General features: G+C 42.5%; 1 protein-coding gene across 4 annotated transcripts in view; it reads left to right on the top strand.

Moving 5' to 3' along the window:
• Positions 1–21,187, top strand: part of LOC146079868 (uncharacterized) — a 158,646-nt gene that overhangs the window by 38,130 nt on the left and 99,329 nt on the right. For 3 of the 4 annotated variants that reach the window (XM_083186537.1, XM_083186538.1, XM_083186536.1), the window contains 5 exons: positions 3,189–3,296; positions 5,016–5,123; positions 9,471–9,578; positions 11,258–11,365; positions 20,606–20,719. In XM_083186537.1, the coding sequence (XP_083042663.1) occupies positions 3,189–3,296; positions 5,016–5,123; positions 9,471–9,578; positions 11,258–11,365; positions 20,606–20,719 (546 nt within the window). Of the gene's footprint in view, positions 1–1,260; positions 1,454–3,188; positions 3,297–5,015; positions 5,124–9,470; positions 9,579–11,257; positions 11,366–20,605; positions 20,720–21,187 lie in introns of all 4 variants that reach the window. The other variant, XM_083186539.1, reaches the window with a different exon arrangement.

Below are 21,187 nucleotides of genomic sequence, written 5' to 3' on the forward strand. Positions count from 1 at the left end.
TACGACGGTATATAGTGTGAAGTATACAGGTGAGGACGGTATATAGTGTGATGTAGACAGGTGAGGGCAGTATATAGTGTGATGTATGCAGGTGAGGACAGTATACAGTATGATGTATACAGGTGAGGACAGTATATAGTGTGATGTAGACAGGTGAGGGCAGTATATAGTGTGATGTATGCAGGTGAGGACAGTATACAGTATGATGTATACAGGTGAGGACAGTATATAGTGTGATGTATGCAGGTGAGGACAGTATATCATGTGATGTATACAAGTGAGGACAGTATATAGTGTGATGTATACAGGTGAGGACAGTATATAGTGTAATGTTTACCGGTGAGGACAGTATATAGTGTGATGTAGACAAGTGAGGGCAGTATATAGTGTGATGTATACAGGTGAGGATGGTATATAGTGTGATGTATACAGGTGAGGACAGTATATAGTGTGATGTATACAGGTGAGGACGGTATATAGTGTGATGTATACAGGTGAGGACAGTATATAGTGTGATGTAGACAAGTGAGGGCAGTATATAGTGTGATGTATACAGGTGAGGATGGTATATAGTGTGATGTATACAGGTGAGGATGGTATATAGTGTGATGTATACAGGTGAGGTCTTTATATAGTGTGATGTAGACTGGTGAGGACAGTATACAGTGTGATGTATACAGGTGAGGACAGTATATAGTGTGATGTATACAGGTGAGGACAGTATATAGAGTGATGTAGACAAGTGATGGCAGGATATACTGTGATGTACACAGGTGAGGACATTATATAGTGTGATGTATACAGGTGAGGACAGTATATAGTGTGATGTATACAGGTGAGGACAGTATATTGTGTGATGTGTACAGGTGAGGACATTATATAGTGTGATGTAGACAGGTGAGGACAGTATACAGTGTGATGTGTACAGGTGAGGACAGTATATAGTGTAATGTATACAGGTGAGGACAGTATATAGTGTGATGTATACAGGTGAGGACAGTATATAGTGTGATGTAGACAGGTGAGGACAGTATATAGTGTGATGTAGACAGGTGAGGACAGTATATTGTGTGATGTATACAGGTGAGGACAGTATATAGTGTGATGTAGACAGGTGAGGACAGTATACAGTGTGATGTATACAGGTGAGGACAGTATATAGTGTGATGTATACAGGTGAGGACAGTATGGATGATGTTACATAGACAGTACAGTTAATGACATATGATACTGCTCAGTAATAACGTGTATATATTACAGGGACATATACAAATGATGTCACTACAGGACCAGACCCGATGTATACCACAAGGGAGGAGACCACGGAACCACCAATAACCCATCTAGGGACACAAACCACTATTCCCAGAAAGACATCAGTTATCCATACTGGGGTGACAGGAGATGTGGGGGGCGGAAAGCGAGTATACTGGGGAAAGTGTGATGTATACAGGTAAGGACAGTATATAGTGTGATGTATACAGGTGAGGACAGTATATAGTGTGATGTAGACAGTTGAGGACAGTATATAATGTGATGTATACAGGTGAGGACAGTATACAGTGTGATGTAGACAGGTGAGGACAGTATACAGTGTGATGTAGACAGGCGACGACAGTATATAGTGTGATGTAGACAGGTAAGGACAGTATATAGTGTGGTGTAGACAGGTGAGGACGGTATATAGTCTGACGTAGACAAGTGAGGGCAGTATATACTGTGATGTACACATGTAAGGACATTATATAGTGTGATGTAGACAGGTGAGGACAGTATATAGTGTGATGTATACAGGTGAGGACAGTATATAGTGTGATGTATACAGGTGAGGACAGTATATAGTGTGATGTTTACCGGTTAGGACAGTATATAGTCTGACGTAGACAAGTGAGGGCAGTATATACTGTGATGTACACAGGTAAGGACATTATATAGTGTGATGTACACAGGTGAGGACGTTATATAGTATGATATATACAGATGAGGACGGTATATAGTGTGATATATACAGGTGAGGACGGTATATAGTGTGATGTATACAGGTGAGGACGGTATATAGTGTGATGTATTCAGGTTAGGACGGTATATAGTGTGATGTATACAGGTGAGGACGGTATATAGTGTGATGTAGACAGGTGAGGGCGGTATATAGTGTGATGTATGCAGGTGAGGACAGTATATAGTGTGATGTAGACAGGTGAGGACGGTACAGTATATAGTGTGATGTAGACAGGTGAGGACAGTATATCGTGTGATGTATACAGGTGAGGACAGTATATAGTGTGATGTATACAGGTGAGGACGGTATACAGGTGAGCACTGTATATAGTGTGATGTATGCAGGTGAGGACAGTATATCGTGTGATGTATACAGGTGAGGACAGTATATAGTGTGATGTAGACAGGTGAGGACAGTATACAGGTGAGCACTGTATATAGTGTGATGTATGCAGGTGAGGACAGTATATCGTGTGATGTATACAGGTGAGGACAGTATATAGTGTGATGTTTACCGGTGAGGACAGTATATAGTGTGATGTAGACAGGTGAGGACAGTATATAGTGTGATGTAGACAAGTGAGGGCAGTATATCGTTTGATGTATACAGGTGAGGATGGTATATAGTGTGATGTATACAGGTAAGGACATTATATAGTGTGGTGTATACAGGTGAGGACAGTATATAGTGTGATGTATACAGGTGAGGACAGTATATAGTGTGATGTATACAGGTGAGGTCTTTATATAGTGTGATGTAGACTGGTGAGGACAGTATACAGTGTGATGTATACAGGTGAGGACAGTATATAGTGTGATGTATACAGGTGAGGACAGTATACAGTGTGATGTATACAGGTGAGAACAGTATATACTGTGATGTACACAGGTGAGTACATTATATAGTGTGATGTATACAGATGAGGACAGTATATAGTGTGATGTATACAGGTGAGGACAGTATATTTTGTGATGTATACAGGTGAGGATGGTATATAGTGTGATGTATTCAGGTTAGGACGGTATATAGTGTGATGTATACAGGTGAGGACAGTATACAGTGTGATGTGTACAGGTGAGGACAGTATATAGTGTGAAGTATACAGGTGAGGACAGTATGGGTGAGGTTACATAGACAGTACAGGTAATGACATATGATACTGCTCAGTAATAACGTGTATATATTACAGGGACATATACAAGTGATGTCACTACAGGACCAGACCCGATGTATACCACAAGGGAGGAGACCACGGAACCACCAATAATCTTTCTAGGGACACAAACCACTATTCCCAGTAAGACATCAGTTATCCATACTGGGGTGACAGGAGATGTGGGGGGCGGGAAGCGAGTATACTGGGGAAAGTGTGATGTAGACAGGTGAGGACAGTATATAGTGTGATGTATACAGGTGAGGACAGTATATAGTGTGATGTATACAGGTGAGGACAGTATATAGTTTGATGTAGACAGGTGAGGACGGTATATAGTGTGATGTAGACAGGTGAGGACGGTATATAGTGTGATATATACAGGTGAGAACGGTATATAGTGTGATATATACAGGTGAGGACGGTATATAGTGTGATGTATACAGGTGAGGACGGTATATAGTGTGATGTATTCAGGTTAGGACGGTATATAGTGTGATGTATACAGGTGAGGACGGTATATAGTGTGATGTAGACAGGTGAGGACGGTATATAGTGTGATGTATACAGGTGAGGATGGTATATAGTATGATGTATACAGGTGAGGATGGTATATAGTGTGATGTTTGCAGGTGAGGACAGTATACAGTATGATGTATTCAGGTGAGGACAGTATATAGTATGATGTATACAGGTGAGGACAGTATATCGTGTGATGTATACAGGTGAGGACAGTATATAGTGTGATGTAGACAGGTGAGGACAGTATATAGTGTGATGTATACAGGTGAGGACAGTATATAGTGTGATGTTTACCAGTGAGGACAGTATATAGTGTGATGTATACAGGTGAGGACAGTATATAGTGTGATGTAGACAGGTGAGGACAGTATATAGTGTGATGTATACAGGTGAGGACAGTATATAGTGTGATGTTTACCAGTGAGGACAGTATATAGTGTGATGTAGACAGGTGAGGACAGTATATAGTGTGATGTATACAGGTGAGGACAGTATATAGTGTGATGTTTACCAGTGAGGACAGTATATAGTGTGATGTTTACCAGTGAGGACAGTATATAGTGTGATGTAGACAAGTGAGGGCAGTATATAGTGTGATGTATACAGGTGAGGATGGTATATAGTGTGATGTATACAGGTGAGGACATTATATAGTGTGATGTATACAGGTGAGGACAGTATATAGTGTGATGTATACAGGTGAGGACAGTATATAGTGTGATGCATACAGGTGAGGTCTTTATATAGTGTGATGTAGACTGGTGAGGACAGTATACAGTGTGATGTATACAGGTGAGGACAGTATATAGTGTGATGTATACAGGTGAGGACAGTATATAGTGTGATGTAGACAAGTGATGGCAGTATATACTGTGATGTACACAGGTGAGGACATTATATAGTGTAATGTATACAGGTGAGGACAGTATATAGTGTGATGTATACAGGTGAGGACAGTATATTGTGTGATGTATACAGGTGAGGACATTATATAGTGTGATGTAGACAGGTGAGTACAGTATATAGTGTGATGTATACAGGTGAGGACAGTATATAGTGTGATGTATACAGGTGAGGACAGTTTATAGTGTGATGTAGACAGGTGAGGACAGTATATAGTGTGATGTAGACAGGTGAGGACAGTATATTGTGTGATGTATACAGGTGAGGACATTATATAGTGTGATGTAGACAGGTGAGGACAGTATACAGTGTGATGTGTACAGGTGAGGACAGTATATAGTGTGATGTATACAGGTGAGGACAGTATTGATGATGTTACATAGACAGTACAGGTAATGACATATGATACTGCTCAGTAATAACGTGTATATATTACAGGGACATATACAAGTGATGTCACTACAGGACCAGACCCGATGTATACCACAAGGGAGGAGACCACGGAACCACCAATAACCCATCTAGGGACACAAACCACTATTCCCAGTAAGACATCAGTTATCCATACTGGGGTGACAGGAGATGTGGGGGGCGGGAAGCGAGTATACTGGGGAAAGTGTGATGTAGACAGGTGAGGACAGTATATAGTGTGATGTAGACAGGTGAGGACAGTATATAGTGTGATGTATACAGGTGAGGACAGTATACAGTGTGATGTATACAGGTGAGGACAGTATACAGTGTGATGTAGACAGGTGAGGACAGTATACAGTGTGATGTAGACAGGTGAGGACAGTATATAGTGTGATGTATACTGGTGAGGACAGTATATAGTGTGATGTATACAGGTGTGGACGGTATATAGTGTGGTATATACAGGTGAGGACGGTATATAGTGTGGTGTATACAGGTGAGGACGGTATATAGTGTGATGTATTCAGGTTAGGACGGTATATAGTGTGATGTATTCAGGTTAGGACGGTATATAGTGTGATGTATACAGGTGAGGACAATATATAATGTGATGTATACCGGTGAGGACAGTATATAGTGTGATGTAGACAGGTGAGGACAGTATATAGTGTGATGTAGACAGGTGAGGACAGTGTATAGTGTGATGTATACAGGTGAGGATGGTATATAGTGTGATGTATACAGGTGAGGACAATATATAATGTGATGTATACCGGTGAGGACAGTATATAGTGTGATGCAGACAAGTGAGGGCAGTATATACTGTGATGTATGCAGGTGAGGACATTATATAGTGTGATGTATACAGGTGAGGACAGTATATAGTGTGATGTAGACAGGTGAGGACAGTATATAGTGTGATGTATACAGGTGAGGACATTATTTATTTATTTATTTATTTATTTATTAACAGTTTCTTATATAGCGCATACATATTCCGCAGCGCTTTATAGAGCATAGTTATAATCAAAAACACATAACAAATTACAGTACAAGACAGTTTAGGACAAGCACATGGTTAATATGGATAGTTGCATCAGGGGACAGGACACTGAAGCAATCATCAGGGTGGCAGAGGTTTATATATTCTAAGAAAGGCACATGAGGAGAGAGGGCCCTACTCGTGAGAGCTTACATTCTAAAGGGGAGGGATAGACAGACATACAGGTGAGGACAGTATATAGTGTGATGTAGACAGGTGAGGACTGTATATAGTGTGATGTATACAGGTGAGGATGGTATATAGTGTGATGTATACAGGTGAGGACATTATATAGTGTGATGTATACAGGTGAGGACAGTATATAGTGTGATGTAGACAAGTGATGGCAGTATATACTGTGATGTACACAGGTGAGGACATTATATAGTGTGATGTATACAGGTGAGGACAGTATATAGTGTGATGTATACAGGTGAGGACAGTATATAGTGTGATGTATACAGGTGAGGACATTATATAGTGTGATGTAGACAGGTGAGGACAGTATACAGTGTGATGTGTACAGGTGAGGACAGTATATAGTGTGATGTATACAGGTGAGGACAGTATATAGTGTGATGTATACAGGTGAGGACATTATATAGTGTGATGTAGACAGGTGAGGACAGTATATAGTGTGATGTACACAGGAGCAGACAGTATATAGTGTGATGTAAACAGGTGAGGACAGTATATAGTGTGATGTATAAAGGTGAGGACAGTTTATAGTGTGATGTACACAGGTGAGGACAGTATATAGTGTGATGTACACAGGAGCAGACAGTATATAGTGTGATGTAAACAGGTGAGGACAGTATATAGTGTGATGTAAAAAGGTGAGGACAGTTTATAGTGTGATGTATACAGGTGAGGACAGTATATAGTGTGATGTATACAGGTGAGGACAGTATACAGTGTGATGTATGCAGGTGAGGACAGTATATAGTGTGATGTATACAGGTGAGGACAGTATATAGTGTGATGTAGACAGGTAAGGACAGTATATAGTGTGATGTGTGATGTATACAGATGAGGACAGTATATAGTGTGATGTATACAGGTGAGGATAGTATATAGTGTGATGTAGACAGGTGAGGACAGTATATAGTGTGATGTATACAGATGAGGACATTATATAGTGTGATGTAGACAGGTGAGGACAGTATACAGGTGAGGACAGTATATAGTGTGATGTAGACAGGTGAGGACAATATACAGTGTGATGTATACAGGTGAGGGCATTATATAGTATGATGTAGACAGGTGAGGACAGTATACAGATGAGGACAGTATATACTGTGATGTAGACAGGTGAGGACAGTATATGGTGTGATGTAGACATGTGAGGACAGTATATAGTGTGATGTACACAGGTGAGGACAGTATATAGTGTGATGTACACAGGAGCAGACAGTATATAGTGTGATGTAAACAGGTGAGGACAGTATATAGTGTGATGTATAAAGGTGAGGACAGTTTATAGTGTGATGTACACAGGTGAGGACAGTATATAGTGTGATGTAAACAGGTGAGGACAGTATATAGTGTGATGTATAAAGGTGAGGACAGTTTATAGTGTGATGTATACAGGTGAGGACAGTATATAGTGTGATGTATACAGGTGAGGACAGTATATAGTGTGATGTATAAAGGTGAGGACAGTTTATAGTGTGATGTATACAGGTGAGGACAGTATATAGTGTGATGTATACAGGTGAGGACAGTATACAGTGTAATGTATGCAGGTGAGGACAGTATATAGTGTGATGTATACAGGTGAGGACAGTATATAGTGTGATGTAGACAGGTAAGGACAGTATATAGTGTGATGTATACAGGTGAGGACAGTATATAGTGTGATGTATACAGGTGAGGATAGTATATAGTGTGATGTAGACAGGTGAGGACAGTATATAGTGTGATGTATACAGATGAGGACATTATATAGTGTGATGTAGACAGGTGAGGACAGTATACAGGTGAGGACAGTATATAGTGTGATGTAGACAGGTGAGGACATTATACAGTGTGATGTATACAGGTGAGGGCATTATATAGTATGATGTAGACAGGTGAGGACAGTATACAGATGAGGACAGTATATACTGTGATGTAGACAGGTGAGGACAGTATATGGTGTGATGTAGACATGTGAGGACAGTATACAGTGTGATGTATACAGGTGAGGGCATTATATAGTGTGATGTAGACAGGTGAAGACAGTATATAGTGTTATTTATACAAGTAAGGACAGTATATAGTGTGATGTAGACAGGTGAGGACAGTATATAGTGTGATGTATACAGGTGAGGAAAGTATATAGTGTGATGTAGACAGGTGAGGACAGGATACAGGTGAGGACAGTATATAGCGTGATGTAGACAGGTGAGGACAGTATATAGTGTGATGTAGACAGGTGAGGACAGTATATAGTGTGATGTAGACAGATGAGGACAGTATACAGTGTGATGTATACAGGTGAGGGCATTATATTGTGTGATGTAGACAGGTGAGGACAGTATATACTGTGATGTAGACAGGTGAGGACAGTATACAGTGTGATATATACAGGTGAGGACAGTATACAGTGTGATTTATACAGGTGAGGACAGTATACAGTGTGATGTAGACAGGTGAGGACAGTATATAGTGTGATGTAGACAGGTGAGGACAGTATATAGTGTCATTTATACAGGTGAGGACGGTATACAGGTGAGGACATTATATAGTGTGATGTAGACAGGTGAGGACAGTATATAGTGTGATGTAGACAGGTGAGGTCAGTATATAGTGTGATGTAGACAGGTGAGTACAGTATATAGTGTGATGTAGACAGGTGAGGACAGTATATAGTGTGATGTATACAAGTGAGTACAGTATATAGTGTGATGTATACAGGTGAGGACAGTATATAGTGTGATGTATACAGGTGTGGACAGTATACAGTGTGATGTGTACAGGTCAGGACGGTATACAGTGTGATGTATATAGTGTGATGTAGACAGGTGAGTACAGTATATAGTGTGATGTAGACAGGTGAGGACAGTATATAGTATGATGTACACAGATGAGGACTGTATATAGTGTGATGTATACAGGTGAGGACAGTATATAGTGTGATGTAGACAGGTGAGGACAGTATACAGTGTGATGTATACAGGTGAGGACAGTATATAGTGTGATGTATACAGGTGAGGACAGTATATAGTGTGATGTATACAGGTGAGGACAGTATATAGTGTGATGTAGACAGGTGAGGACAGTATATAGTGTGATGTAGACAGGTAAGGACAGTATATAGTGTTATGTGTGATGTATACAGGTGAGGACAGTATATAGTGTGATGTATACAGGTGAGGAGAGTATGGATGATGTTACATAGACAGTACAGGTAATGACATATGATACTGCTCAGTAATAACGTGTATATATTACAGGGACATATTCGAGTGATGTCACTACAGGACCAGACCCGATGTATACCACAAGGGAGGAGACCACGGAACCACCAATAACCCATCTAGGGACACAAACCACTATTCCCAGTAAGACATCAGTTATCTATACTGGGGTGAGAGGAGATGTGGGGGGTGGGGAGCGAGTATCCCGGGGAAAGTGTGATATAGACAGGAGAGGACAGTATACAGTGTGATGTATAGAGGTGAGGATGGTATATAGTGTGATGCATACAGGTGAGGACAGTATATAGTGTGATGTAGACAGGTGAGGACAGTATACAGTTTCATGTACACAGGTGGGGACAGTATATAGTGTGATGTATACAGGGGACGATGGTACATAATGTGATGTATACAGGTGAGGACAGTATATAATGTGATGTATACAGGTGAGGACAGTATACAGTGTGATGTAGACAGGTGAGGACAGTATATAGGGTGATGTAGACAGTTGAGGACGGTATATAGTGTGATGTAGACAGGTGAGGACGGTATATAGTGTGATGTAGACCGGGGAGGACAGTATATAGTGTGATGTAGACAGGTGAGGCCATTATATAGTGTGATGTAGACAGGTGAGGACAGTATATAGTGTGATGTATACAGGTGAGGACAGTATATAGTGTGATGTAGACATGTGAGGACAGTATATAGTGTGATGTAGACAGGTGAGGACAGTATATAGTGTGATGTATACAGGTGAGTACAGTATATTGTATGATGTACACAGATGAGGACAGTATATAGTGTGATGTATACAGGTGAGGACGGTATATGGTGTGATGTAGACAGGTGATGACAGTATATAGTGTGATGTACACAGGTGAGGACAGTATATAGTGTGATGTATACATGTGAGGGCGTTATATAATGTAATGTAGACAGGTGAGGACAGTATATAGTGTGATGTAGACAGGTGAGGACGGTATATAGTGTAATGTAGACAGGTGAGGACAGTATATAGTGTAATGTAGACAGGTGAGGACAGTATATAGTGTGATGTATACATGTGAGGGCTTATATAGTGTAATGTAGACAGGTGAGGACAGTATATAGTGTAATGTAGACAGGTGAGGACAGTATATAGTGCGATGTAGACAAGTGAGGACAGTATATAGTGTAATATGTGATATATATATAGGTGATGGCAGTATATATTGTGATGTAGACAGGTGAGGACAGTATATAGTGTGATGTAGACCGGTGAGGACAGTATATAGTGTGATGTAGACAGGTGAGGACAGTATATAGTGTGATGTAGACAGGTGAGGACAGTATATAGTGTGATGTATACAAGTGAGGACAGTGTATAGTGTGATGTATACAGGTAAGGACAGTATATAGTGTGATGTATACAGGTGAGGACGGTATATATTGTGATGTATACAGGTGAGGACAGTATATAGTGTGATGTATACAGGTGAGGACAGTATATAGTGCGATGTAGATAGGTGAGGACAGTATATAGTGTAATATGTGATGTATACAGGCAAGGACAGTATATAGTGTGATGTATACAGGTGAGGACAGTATATAGTGTGATGTATACAGGTGAGGACAGTATATAGTGTGATGTAGACAGGTGAGGACAGTATATAGTGTGATGTAGACAGGTAAGGACAGTACATAGTGTTATGTGTGATGTATACAGGTGAGGACAGTATATAGTGTGATGTATACAGGTGAGGAGAGTATGGATGATGTTACATAGACAGTACAGGTAATGACATATGATACTGCTCAGTAATAACGTGTATATATTACAGGGACATATTCGAGTGATGTCACTACAGGACCAGACCCGATGTATACCACAAGGGAGGAGACCACGGAACCACCAATAACCCATCTAGGGACACAAACCACTATTCCCAGTAAGACATCAGTTATCTATACTGGGGTGAGAGGAGATGTGAGGGGTGGGGAGCGAGTATCCCGGGGAAAGTGTGATATAGACAGGAGAGGACAGTATACAGTGTGATGTATAGAGGTGAGGATGGTATATAGTGTGATGTATACAGGTGAGGACAGTATATAGTGTGATGTAGACAGGTGAGGACAGTATACAGTTTCATGTACACAGGTGGGGACAGTATATAGTGTGATGTATACAGGGGACGATGGTACATAATGTGATGTATACAGGTGAGGACAGTATATAATGTGATGTATACAGGTGAGGACAGTATACAGTGTGATGTAGACAGGTGAGGACAGTATATAGGGTGATGTAGACAGTTAAGGACGGTATATAGTGTGATGTAGACAGGTGAGGACGGTATATAGTGTGATGTAGACCGGGGAGGACAGTATATAGTGTGATGTAGACAGGTGAGGACAGTATATAGTGTGATGTAGACAGGTGAGGACGGTATATAGTGTGATGTAGACAGGTAACGACATTATATAGTGTGATGTATACAGGTGAGGACAGTATATAGTGTGATGTAGACAGGTGAGGAGAGTATATAGTGTGATGTGTACAGGTGAGGACAGTATATAGTGTGATGTAGACAGGTGAGAGCGGTATATAGTGTGATGTAGACAGGTGAGGACAGTATATAGTGTGATGTATACAGGTGAGGACAGTATATAGTGTGATGTAGACAGGTGAGGACAGTATATAGGGTGATGTAGACAGTTGAGGACGGTATATAGTGTGATGTATACAGGTGAGGACAGTATATAGTGTGATGTAGACAGGTGAAGACAGTATATAGTGTGATGTATACAGGTGAGGACAGTATATAGTGTGATGTATACAGGTTAGGACAGTATATAGTGTGATGTATACAGGTGAGGACAGTATATAGTGTGATGTATACAGGTGAGGACAGTATATAGTGTGATGTAGACAGGGGAGGACAGTATATAAGGTGATGTAGACAGGTGAGGACAGTATATAGTGTGATGTATACAGGTGAGGACAGTATATAGTGTGATGTATACAGGTGAGGACAGTATATAGTTTGATGTATACAGGTGAGGACGGTATATAGTGTGATGTATACAGGTGAGGACGGTATATAGTGTAATGTAGACAGGTGAGGACAGTTTATAGTGTAATGTAGACAGGTGAGGACAGTATATAGTGTGATGTAGACACGTGAGGACGGTATATAGCGTGATGTAGACAGGTGAGGACGGTATATAGTGTGATGTAGACAGTTGATGACAGTATATAATGTGATGTATACAGGTGAGGACAGTATACAGTGTGATGTAGACAGGTGAGGACAGTATACAGTGTAATGTAGACAGGTGAGGACAGTATATAGTGTGATGTAGACAGGTGAGGACGGTATATAGTGTGATGTATGCAGGTGAGGACGGTATATAGTGTGATGTAGACAGGTGAGGACGGTACTGTATACAGTGTGAAGTATACAGGTGAGGACAGTATATATTGTGAAGTATACAGGTGAGGACGGTATATAGTGTGATGTATGCAGGTGAGGACGGTATATAGTGTGATGTATGCAGGTGAGGACGGTACTGTATATAGTGTGAAGTATACAGGTGAGGACGGTACTGTATATATTGTGAAGTATACAGGTGAGGACGGTATATAGTGTGATGTATGCAGGTGAGGACGGTATATAGTGTGATGTAGACAGGTGAGGACGATATATAGTGTGATGTATACAAGTGAGGACGGTACTGTATACAGTGTGATGTAGACAGGTGAAGACAGTATATAGTGTGATGTAGACAGGTGAGGACAGTATATAGTGTGATGTATACTGGCGAGGACAGTATACAGTGTGATGTAGACAGGTGAGGACAGTATATAGTGTAATGTAGACAGGTGAAGACAGTATATAGTGTGATGTAGACTGGTGAGGACGGTACTGTATACAGTGTGAAGTATACAGGTGAGGACAGTATATATTGTGAAGTATACAGGTGAGGACGGTATATAGTGTGATGTATGCAGGTGAGGACGGTATATAGTGTGATGTAGACAGGTGAGGACGATATATAGTGTGATGTATGCAGGTGAGGACGGTACTGTATATAGTGTGAAGTATACAGGTGAGGACGGTACTGTATATAGTGTGATGTATGCAGGTGAGGACGATATATAGTGTGATGTATACAGGTGAGGACGGTACTGTATACAGTGTGATGTAGACAGGTGAAGACAGTATATAGTATGATGTAGACAGGTGAGGACAGTATATAGTGTGATGTAGACAGGTGAAGACAGTATATAGTATGATGTAGAAAGGTGAGGACAGTATATAGTGTGATGTATACTGGCGAGGACAGTATACAGTGTGATGTAGACAGGTGAGGACAGTATATAGTGTGATGTAGACAGGTGAAGACAGTATATAGTGTGATATAGACAGGTGAGGACGGTATATAGTGTGATGTGGACAGGTGAGTACGGTATATAGTGTGATGTAAACAGGTGAGGACAGTATATAGGCCCTTATTCTGGTTCGTGCGGTACGGCCCGCGTGCGGCCGTACCGCCGATGTTTTCCGTCTGCACATGCGCAGAGGTCAATCTGCGCATGTGCAGGCGAATTCGCCGCACATAACGTTTGTACGCCGCAAAGGGGGCGTATAGGGGCGTGAGGGGCTTCATGCCCTCATTTCCCTATGTATACGCCCCGCGTTTCATGGGCGTTCCCATGCAAACGCGGGGCGTACGCATGGTAATGAGGCCATGACGCAACTCATGGGGGCGGAAAGCTGACGTCGCCGGATGTCAGCTTTCAGCCCCCATACAAGCTACCACACGGACGATTGTCCGTGTGGTCTCAGCTTGCGGGAGCTGCCGCGGCGTGCGGACCTGCCTTCGATGGTCGACGACCATCGAATGCAGGGGGCAGCTCCCACCATGGTGGAGGCGTACGCCTCCACCATTTTCATGCGGATCGGCAGCCGTCCGTGTACGGACGGCCGTGCCGATCCGTCTTGTAGGCGGGGATTCGTCTGGTGCGGTCGGAGCCGCATATGCGGCTCGACCGCACCAACCAGAATAAGGGCCATAGTGTGATGTATACAGGTGAGGACAGTATATAGTGTGATGTATAGAGGTGAGGACGGTATATAGTGTGATGTAGACAGGTGAGGACGATATATAGTGTGATGTATACAGGTGAGGACAGTACTGTATATAGTGTGATGTAGACAGGTGAGGACGGTACTGTATATAGTGTGATGTAGACAGGTGAGGGCTGTACTGTATATAGTGTGAAGTATACAGGTGAGGGTGGTATATAGTGTGATGTAGACAGGTGAGGACAGTATATAGTGTGATGTAGACAGGTGAGGACGGTACTGTATATATTGTGATGTAGACAGATGAGGACAGTATATAGTGTGATGTAGACAGGTGAGGGCGGTACTGTATATAGTGTGATGTAGACAGGTGTGGACGGTACTGTATACAGTGTGAAGTATACAGGTGAGGACGGTACTGTATATATTGTGATGTAGACAGATGAGGACGGTATATAGTGTGATGTAGACAGGTGAGGACGGTACGGTATATAGTGTGATGTAGACAGGTGAGGACGGTACTGTATATAGTGTGATGTAGACAGGTGAGGACGGTACTGTATACATTGTGATGTAGACAGGTGAGGACAGTATATAGTGTGATGTAGACAGGTGAGGACAGTATATAGTGTGATGTATACAGGTGAGGACGGTATGTAGTGTGATGTAGACAGATGAGGACGGTACTGTATATATTTTGATGTAGACAGGTGAGGACGGTACTGTATACATTGTGATGTAGACAGGTGAGGACAGTATATAGTGTGATGTAGACAGATGAGGATGGTATATAGTGTGATGTAGACAGGTGAGGACGGTATGTAGTGTGATGTAGACAGGTGAGGACAGTATATAGTGTGATGTAGACAGGTGAGGACAGTATATAGTGTGATGTAGACAGGTGAGGACGGTATATAGTGTGATGTAGACAGGTGAGGACGGTACTGTATATAGTGTGATGTAGACAGGTGAGGACGGTATATAGTGTGATGTATGCAGGTGAGGACGGTATATATTGTGATGTAGACAGGTGAGGACAGTATATAGTGTGATGTAGACAGGTGAGGACGGTATATAGTGTGATGTATACAGGTGAGGACAGTATACAGTGTGATGTAGACAGGTGAGGACAGTATACAGTGTGATGTTGACAGGTGAGGACAGTATATAGTGTGATGTAGACAGGTGAGGACGGTACTGTATACATTGTGATGTAGACAGGTGATGACAGTATATAGTGTGATGTAGACAGGTGAGGACGGTATATAGTGTGATGTAGACAGGTGAGGACGGTACTGTATACATTGTGATGTAGACAGGTGAGGACAGTATATAGTGTGATGTAGACAGGTGAGGACAGTATATAGTGTGATGTAGACAGGTGAGGACGGTATGTAGTGTGATGTAGACAGGTGAGGATAGTATATAATGTGATGTAGACAGGTGAGGACAGTATATAGTGTGATGTAGACAGGTGAGGACAGTATATAGTGTGATGTAGACAGGTGAGGACAGTATATAGTGTGATGTAGACAGGTGAGGACAGTATATAGTGTGATGTAGACAGGTGAGGACGGTACTGTATATATTGTGATGTAGACAGGTGAGGACAGTATATAGTGTGATGTACACAGGTGAGGACGGTACTGTATATATTGTGAAGTATACAGGTGAGGACGGTACTGTATATATTGTGAAGTATACATTTGAGGACGGTATATAGTGTGATGTAGACAGGTGATGACGGTATATAGTGTTATGTAGAAAGGTGAGGACGATATATAGTGTGATGTAGACAGGTGAGGACTGTACTGTATACAGTGTGAAGTATACAGGTGAGGACGGTACTGTATATATTGTGAAGTATACAGGTGAGGACGGTACTGTATACAGTGTGATGTATACCGGTGAGGACGGTACGGTATATATTGTGAAGTAGACAGGTGAGGACAATATATAATGTGATGTAGACAGGTGAGGACAGTATATAGTGTGATGTAGACAGATGAGGACAGTATATAGTGTGATGTAGACAGGTGAGGACAGTATATAGTGTGATGTAGACAGGTGAGGACAGTATATAGTGTGATGTAGACAGGTGAGGACAGTATATAGTGTGATGTAGACAGGTGAGGACGGTACTGTATATAGTGTGATGTAGACAGGTGAGGACAGTATATAGTGTGATGTAGACAGGTAAGGACAGTATATAGTGTGATGTATACAGGTGAGGACGGTACTGTATATAGTGTGATGTAGACAGATGAGGACGGTATATAGTGTGATGTAGACAGGTGAGGACGGTACTGTATATAGTGTGATGTAGACAGGTGAGGACAGTATATAGGCCCTTATTCTGATCTGTGCGGAAATTCCCGCATTCTTACGGAGCGGTCCGCACGCCACGGTGTTTTGCCGCATGCGGCCATCGTCCGTAGAAACGCCCACGTGTCCTCCGCATTCGGACGGACTCACTCTTTAAGAACAGGGCGTGTTTACGGACGACATACAAATCATGCGTGTGCGGGAGAAACACTCCGATTCGGCACGGTATTACAGAGTATTACAGAGTATGCTCGGGAATACCGCATCCGAACGGGAGCCAAGCGGTGCTACCGCACGTAAGCGGAGGATTTACGCCAAACAACCCACTATGAAGTATCTTCTGCAATACATCACATGACCCACTTATTCAATTACCTATCCTCATAAAAAACTGCTTATTTGGAATTGGAATCAATTAGATTCCAATATATCCTTACAAGCATGCCTAACACATGCATTGCACACATTAACCCTTACAGCAATGTAAGTGCAATGCTTTGTATTACACCCTGTGTAAAAGATTATAAACAATCTACACATATACTATTTAAAGTGCAAATAAAACCAACAACTGTGAACTTGCATAAAGAATTTTATTAACGACACAATAAACATAAATAAAAAAATATAAAATTAGAAATTAAAGAAGAAGGACTTTCAGGTCTTAAGTGTGGGACAAGTACAGCATATGTGGGGGATTACTAAGGTTTCCTTGAAGCAGCAATGGTTTCAATTAAAGCACTGACAAGCGGCCTATTAGTGAGTAATGAGTAAAGGAGTAGATTCTATTGGGTTCAGGTGTTAATGGTTGTAGTCATTAGGCGTACGTTCGCATACCGCATGAACGAGTGGTGTCCGCAAAGCAATAGTACACTTGTGGACACCGCACATTTCTGCCCTTTTTGATCGCGTGCATTCGGAGTGGTTTCCGAATGTACGCCCCCCAACATAAGTGTACTCCCCCGTGTCCGCCCATGTTTCCGCCCCGTTTTGCCCACTTTGAAACTACGCCCATGTGTCATTCCGCATGACGCCCATAATACGCCCCTATTTCCCGAATGATAGCGGTGAACAGTTCTGGACGGTCTTTGTCCGAACTGGTACCGAGTCAAGGCGTGGCACATGCGCGTTGCGTTCTCTACGCATGCGCAGACGCCGTAAAGACGCAATCCGTAAGAACGCGGTAAAGTCCGCATCAATCAGAATAAGGGCCATAGTGTGATGTAGACAGATGAGGACAGTATATAGTGTGATGTAGACAGGTGAGGACAGTATATAGTGTGATGTAGACAGATGAGGACAGTATATAGTGTGATGTAGACAGGTGAGGACAGTATATAGTGTGATGTAGACAGGTGAGGACAGTATATAGTGTGATGTAGACAGGTGAGGACAGTATATAGTGTGATGTAGACAGATGAGGACGGTATATAGTGTGATGTAGACAGGTGAGGACGGTATATAGTGTGATGTAGACAGATGAGGACGGTATATAGTGTGATGTAGACAGGTGAGGACGGTACTGTATATAGTGTGATGTAGACAGGTGAGGACAGTATATAGTGTGATGTAGACAGGTAAGGACAGTATATAGTGTGATGTATACAGGTGAGGACGGTACTGTATATAGTGTGATGTAGACAGATGAGGACGGTATATAGTGTGATGTAGACAGGTGAGGACGGTACTGTATATAGTGTGATGTAGACAGGTGAGGACGGTACTGTATATAGTGTGATGTAGACAGGTGAGGACAGTATATAGTGTGATGTAGACAGATGAGGACGGTATATAGTGTGATGTAGACAGGTGAGGACGGTACTGTATATAGTGTGATGTAGACAGATGAGGACGGTATATAGTGTGATGTAGACAGGTGAGGACGGTACTGTATATAGTGTGATGTAGACAGGTGAGGACGGTACTGTATATAGTGTGATGTAGACAGGTGAGGACAGTATATAGTGTGATGTAGACAGATGAGGACGGTATATAGTGTGATGTAGACAGGTGAGGACGGTACTGTATATAGTGTGATGTAGACAGATGAGGACGGTATATAGTGTGATGTAGACAGGTGAGGACGGTACTGTATATAGTGTGATGTAGACAGGTGAGGACGGTACTGTATATAGTGTGATGTAGACAGGTGAGGACAGTATATAGTGTGATGTAGACAGATGAGGACGGTATATAGTGTGATGTAGACAGGTGAGGACGCTACTGTATATAGTATGATGTAGACAGATGAGGACGGTGTATAGTGTGATGTAGACAGGTGAGGACGGTACTGTATATAGTGTGATGTAGACAGGTGAGGACGGTATATAGTGTGATGTAGACAGGTGAGGACGGTACTGTATATAGTGTGATGTAGACAGGTGAGGACAGTATATAGTGTGATGTAGACAGATGAGGACGGTATATAGTGTGATGTAGACAGGTGAGGACGGTACTGTATATAGTGTGATGTAGACAGGTGAGGACGGTACTGTATATAGTGTGATGTAGACAGGTGAGGACAGTATATAGTGTGATGTAGACAGATGAGGACGGTATATAGTGTGATGTAGACAGGTGAGGACGGTACTGTATATAGTGTGATGTAGACAGATGAGGATGGTATATAGTGTGATGTAGACAGGTGAGGACGGTATATAGTGTGATGTAGACAGGTGAGGACGGTATATAGTGTGATGTAGACAGGTGAGGACGGTACTGTATATAGTGTGATGTAGACAGATGAGGACGGTATATAGTGTGATGTAGACAGGTGAGGACTGTATATAGTGTGATGTAGACAGGTGAGGACGGTACTGTATATAGTGTGATGTAGACAGATGAGGACGGTGTATAGTGTGATGTAGACAGGTGAGGACGGTACTGTATATAGTGTGATGTAGACAGGTGAGGACGGTATATAGTGTGATGTAGACAGGTGAGGACGGTATATAGTGTGATGTATACAGGTGAGGACGGTATGTAGTCAGGCGTATGAATGCCTGTCCCCCACCGCCCAGCGAATATACTCAGAGCACTGCGAATGGATGGTTTAGTTGCGGACCATTGAATTCTTTCTTCAGAATCTATGTCAGTCTCTGCGCGTCTCTGAAGGCTCCGGCATAGAATCCCAGGTGATCATCAAACATGGTACAAATCACAGAGTCGCCAATTCTCAATTTTTTGGTGACATTTGTCCAAAATGTTTGCTGTTCCCTTGACCCCGTCATCTGCAGAACAGCCAGGTGTCCCGCCAGGTGTCCCACCAGATGCCTCGCCAGGTGTCCCGCCAGATGCCTCGCCAGATGCCTCGCCAGGTGTCCCGCCAGATGCCTCGCCAGATGCCTCGCCAGGTGTCCCGCCAGATGCCTCGCCAGGTGTCCCGCCAGGTGTCCCACCAGGTGTCCCACCAGATGCCTTGCCAGGTGTCCCGCCAGATGCCTCGCCAGATGCCTCTCCAGGTGTCCCGCCAGATGCCTCGCCAGGTGTCCCGCCAGATGCCTCGCCAGGTGTCCCGCCAGGTGTCCCACCAGATGCCTCGCCAGGTGTCCCGCCAGATGCCTCGCCAGATGCCTCTCCAGGTGCCTCGCCAGATGCCTCGCCAGATGCATGGCGTAGGTCCCCTTCAGACACTGCGACACCTTGTGGTGACTTAGAAATAACGTAACAATAAGTAAGAAGACGCCATCACCCGGATACTGCGCTCTGGTCCCTGGGTCTATGTATCATCCCTAATCCTGGATAATCCTTTATACATGTCCTGTCTCATCCCAGGTCCCGTGTCCTGCAGCCAGGAGGCCACGTGTCCCCCATTCAGCTCATGCACAGATCATGTGTGTCACTGTCACCTGGGGCTCTACTACCATGATTATCTGGGCTGTGTGACAGGTAAGACGCCGATATGAACACACACACACACACACACATATATATATATATATATATATATATATATAAACACACACACAGACACGCATACATACATACATACATTCACACACACACACACACACACACACACACCCACACACATATATGTATATAAACACACACAATATATATATATAGATATATGTATATAATCACACACACAGACACGCATACATACATACATACATTCACACCCACACACCCACACACATATATGTATATAAACACACACAATATATATAGATATATGTATATAATCGCACACACAGACACGCATACATACATACATACATACATACATTCACACACACACACCCACACACATATATGTATATAAACACACACAATATATATAGATATATGTATATAATCACACACAGACACACATACATACATACATTCACACACACACACACCCACACACAT

The sequence above is a fragment of the Crinia signifera genome, chromosome 5 (genome assembly GCF_055691185.1).
Source record: "Crinia signifera chromosome 5, ASM5569118v1, whole genome shotgun sequence".
Taxonomy (NCBI): domain Eukaryota; kingdom Metazoa; phylum Chordata; class Amphibia; order Anura; family Myobatrachidae; genus Crinia; species Crinia signifera.